Raw genomic sequence first — 4,084 nt, 5'->3', positions numbered from 1 at the left:
GTTTTGGTGTGAGGTGAGCCGGCCGACGTCAGAGATGATTGCATTTGTATAGTACGACCCCAGGGAAGGTTGCGACTTGGTCTCTGTATATTGTAGCCCCATCACCAGTAGAAAGCAACGGGCCACCGCTTTTCCGACGTGGTTGTGCAGGAGCGCACGTGGAGACGAGCGAGCCGTCAAAGCCGACGACCTCGGCAAGGTTAGGTCACGTCGTCTAGCTCGTCTTCTTCCTCGATCCAGCGGCGCCGCCGGCCTCTATAAATCAAAGCACCGCTCCTCTGCGGCAACGTACGCACACCACCCGCAGGCAGGGAAGCCACAGCGTTCCGCTCGACGCCGGCCGTCCCCATCCACCTCGCCTCCCGCTACATTCGGATTCTGGTGCGCAATTTCTTCTTTTATTCGTTCCGGCGGCGATACCATAGGGTTGCTCTTGAATGATGAAGCGGGTAGATTTGTTGTTTTCCCTTGTGATTTCTCAAGAGCCTTGCATTGGCTGCTCTGCTCGTGAAAAATCTCATCGCAAATGAGTGACATGTAGGGGCACCAAAGTCTCTGGTCGTTGGAAGGATAGAGTTTGCCATGTCGTCGTCGTGTGTCCGTTGCGTGCGAGCAGTAAGCTGCTGCAATGTAGTAGTACAAAAACGAATGAAAAGCAGAGCCGTCCGTATGGCATTTTCCTTTCTCTAGAATTATATAAAAATGTCGCCATCCTTCAATATATAAGGGTTTGAGTGGTTCACACCTTCACAACGCCTTCACAATTGATTGAGAGATCGTTCGTTATCCTACTGGAGTCTGCAGAAGGGATGGCGACCAAGGTGGTGGACCTGCGCTCAGACACGGTGACCAAGCCGTCGGAGGCCATGCGGGCCGCCATGGCCGCGGCGGACGTGGACGACGACGTGCTGGGCGCCGACCCGACGGCCTGCCGCTTCGAGGCGGAGATGGCGCGGATCATGGGCAAGGAGGCCGCGCTGTTCGTCCCCTCGGGCACCATGGCCAACCTCATCTCCGTCCTCGCGCACTGCGACGCCAGGGGCAGCGAGGTCATCCTCGGCCACGACTCCCACATCCACGTCTACGAGCACGGCGGCATCTCCACCCTCGGCGGCGTCCACCCCCGGACCGTCCCCAACAACCCCGACGGCACCATGGACGTCGACAGGATCGTCGCCGCCATCCGGAGCACGGACGGGGCGCTCTACTACCCCACCACCAGGCTCATCTGCTTGGAGAACACCCATGGAAAGTGAGTGAGTTGCTCTGTTTGTTAGTACTATGAGTGATACTAGTACTAACTCTGTTTCTTACCTGATTGATGGAGTATCTTTATTGTTGTTGCTGTTGCAGTTCGGGTGGGAAGTGTCTGACCGTGGAATACACTGACAAGGTTGGTGAAGTTGCTAAGGCTCATGGCTTGAAGCTTCATATCGACGGAGCTCGTATCTTCAATGCCTCCGTGGTAAGTAACAACTGCTATGGGATCAATTAACCGGCATGTGATGTCGAAGTACAAGACATGTGTATCTTCTCCTGACATTTTTAGATCATCACTGTTATCGTGCCTGTCAGGCACTTGGAGTTCCCGTTGACAGACTCGTGAGAGCTGCCGATTCAGTTTCGGTATGTATCAATCTGCTTGGCACTACACTAAAATGCTAGATTGCATATGCAACCCACATAAGAACGGAAAATGGGCTGATTCCTGTTGACATATGATGTGTGACTGTATTTCTCTGTTAAACGTCGAAATGCAGATATGCCTGTCGAAAGGGATAGGTGCTCCTGTTGGATCAGTTATTGTTGGTACCAAGGCCTTCATACACAAGGTGATGATGGGTAGATATTCTGCATGCTAGTAAGTTTAAGCTGCTTGCTTAACAGAACATGTAAGGGAAATCTGACAGATATCGCACTTCTTTCAGGCTAAAATTCTTAGGAAGACACTGGGTGGTGGAATGAGGCAGGTAGGAGTCCTTTGTGCTGCTGCCGAAGTCGGTGTTCGCGACACCGTAGGCAAGCTTGCGGATGACCATCGGAAGGCTAAAGTTTTAGCAGGTTTCATATTGGCCTATCTTCACCATCCTATTTACAGGCCCTTAACGGCATCAATATAACCCTGAATTTGGTTTTCTTTTGTCCAAATGTTCAGATGGACTGAAGAAAATCAAACAGTTCACAGTTGATTTGAGTTCAGTGGAGACCAATATGGTTAGTCTGTTATTCCATCTATCTACTGAGCTTGATGTTTTCAGATCAAATATCATGTTTGTGACCTCCGGCGATGTATTCCATTCGCTAGGTATTCTTTGATATGGCGGATCCACGCATATCACCTGCCAAACTGTGCCAAGCCCTGAAACAACGCAATGTGCTTGCAATGCCAACAAGCTCCAAGAGGTTCAGTTCACTTTGCTCGACTTCCTTCTCTTTATTTTTCTTAACTTCCTATTAATATTCTCAAGCTCAACTCCTGACCATAAGCATCATAAATTATGTCTGTTTGCACTGGTCTCTAACTAAAACAATATGCTGTACTATTTAGTCAAAAGAAACGCACTGCTTTGTTTGATTCTGAGCTCCCTTGATTAATTTGCAGCGTCAGATTCGTCGTCCACTACCAAATTTCAGATAGCGACATCCAGTATACTTTAAAATGTATCGAGGTACTACAGAAATTGTTCCAGATTTATATGTTTTGACCTTCGTATCACCGTTGCTCTGATCGGGGGCTGTTACCATATCCTTTCGAAGGAAAAAAAAAAGTCACCGATGATGCTGTGATTGGTGGGATATCACTGATATGTTGCTCTGTTTTCAGGAAGCCGTGGAGGAAATCCTGGCCTGCGACGCCAAATCGGAGCGTTGTTCGACCAACGGCACAAGCTAGCTAGGCCACACTTCTTGAATTACTACGTGATTGCTATGCATGATGCACTATCCAGTTCGTTTGTGAAATAATTGATTGCCTGTGGTCGTGTCAATGTCGTGGGCATGTGGTCGTGTTCTTCTGTGTTCTTCAGCTTGGGGAGCATGCAATGCAATTAGGGATTGTTGTGACGATACAGGTGAATCAATGGTCTACTTTGTTTGGCGTATTGTTTGACCGTAGTACCCCTCGTCCAGCTACATCTACCATGACAGCGTATTCTCTTCTGCTTGGGAACCTGTTCTGCATGTTTTGCTATTGCCCGAACGATCGATCCACCTGTTGTACGTTGATGGGTTTTTTCTTGGGTCAAAATAAATCAACATTGTGGGAATTGATCACATGACCTTCTGTCTGGATCTTTGAAAAAAAACCAATGACCTATGCGCCATTCACATTTACTAATCTCAACTCGCTCTAAATATAAGTGGCAGTCCTCGTGTTTAGGCGAGCTAATTAAGCGAATGAGTTAATTAATGAAAGGATTATGGGCTTAAATAAAATATTTAAACGGATATGGCTAATTAAAGAAAGAATTATGGGTAAACCGGTGGAATAAATAAAAGAAAGATTATGGTCTTAATAAATAGAATATTCAAATAGATAAGGGTAATTAAAGGAAGGACTTGATATAAAAAGGTAGGATAATTAAAAGAAAAGATCTGTAGGCTTCAATGTGTTGCGGCTACTAAAAGGAAGGATTTGATTCCCGACTAAAACGGGTGAGTATGTCATGGTAATTAAAGCATGGATTATATTTAAATGGAATCAATGGAACATTATACCTGGCAAAAAAAATATAACACGACTAAATTGTATCGTATTTTTTATGGTCATTTTGTAAAAGGATGCTGCGTTGCAGCATGTTCTTCATAGTAAATCTGGTGTTGTGAGACATTATGCTTGCACAAAACATCAATTTTTTCCGTTGCAATGCACGGGCATATGTGCTATAAATTAAAAAGATCCAATGTCTTGTGGGGAACGAGCGAAGGGCTAGGATCTCGTTTCTGAGCGCATGGCGTGGCGTTGGGTCACTGCTCCTATTTTCTTGTCCCTTAGCAAAGGGTTAGGAGGCAAAAGAGCATGGATTATAATAGTTACGAAGATTTACGTATGATATTAGTTGGTATTTTTTGATTGGTGGGAAGT

General features: G+C 46.3%; 1 protein-coding gene across 2 annotated transcripts; it reads left to right on the top strand.

The window, feature by feature from the left end:
* The first annotated feature begins 258 nt into the window (after nt 1-258).
* Nucleotides 259-3,114, top strand: LOC119304171 (probable low-specificity L-threonine aldolase 2). Of its 2 annotated transcripts, none has more exons than XM_037581341.1 (10): nt 259-381; nt 805-1,252; nt 1,354-1,465; nt 1,576-1,626; nt 1,761-1,832; nt 1,929-2,061; nt 2,156-2,214; nt 2,306-2,403; nt 2,603-2,669; nt 2,825-3,114. In XM_037581341.1, the coding sequence occupies exons 2-10, from the start codon at nt 810-812 to the stop codon at nt 2,891-2,893; spliced, it is 1,104 nt and encodes a 367-aa protein (XP_037437238.1). In that variant the 5' UTR covers nt 259-381; nt 805-809; the 3' UTR covers nt 2,894-3,114. The 2 variants fall into 2 exon arrangements, with proteins under 2 accessions (XP_037437238.1, XP_037437237.1); XM_037581340.1 differs by having other exon boundaries at nt 279-381; nt 798-1,252.
* The last annotated feature ends 970 nt before the right edge of the window (nt 3,115-4,084 follow it).

The sequence above is a fragment of the Triticum dicoccoides genome, chromosome 5A (assembly GCF_002162155.2).
Source record: "Triticum dicoccoides isolate Atlit2015 ecotype Zavitan chromosome 5A, WEW_v2.0, whole genome shotgun sequence".
Lineage (NCBI taxonomy): Eukaryota > Viridiplantae > Streptophyta > Magnoliopsida > Poales > Poaceae > Triticum > Triticum dicoccoides.
Note: the sequence above shows the minus strand (reverse complement) of the source record. Positions and strands in the feature narration are given on the sequence as shown.

Bases quoted from the DNA above. Each gene is read 5' to 3' on its own strand.
- LOC119304171 (XM_037581341.1), top strand. From the start codon at position 810: ATGGCGACCAAGGTGGTGGACCTGCGCTCAGACACGGTGACCAAGCCG. The intron at 1,833-1,928 runs GTGATGATGGGT...CACTTCTTTCAG, and splicing joins CCAAGGCCTTCATACACAAG to GCTAAAATTCTTAGGAAGAC. The intron at 2,670-2,824 runs GTACTACAGAAA...CTCTGTTTTCAG, and splicing joins ATACTTTAAAATGTATCGAG to GAAGCCGTGGAGGAAATCCT.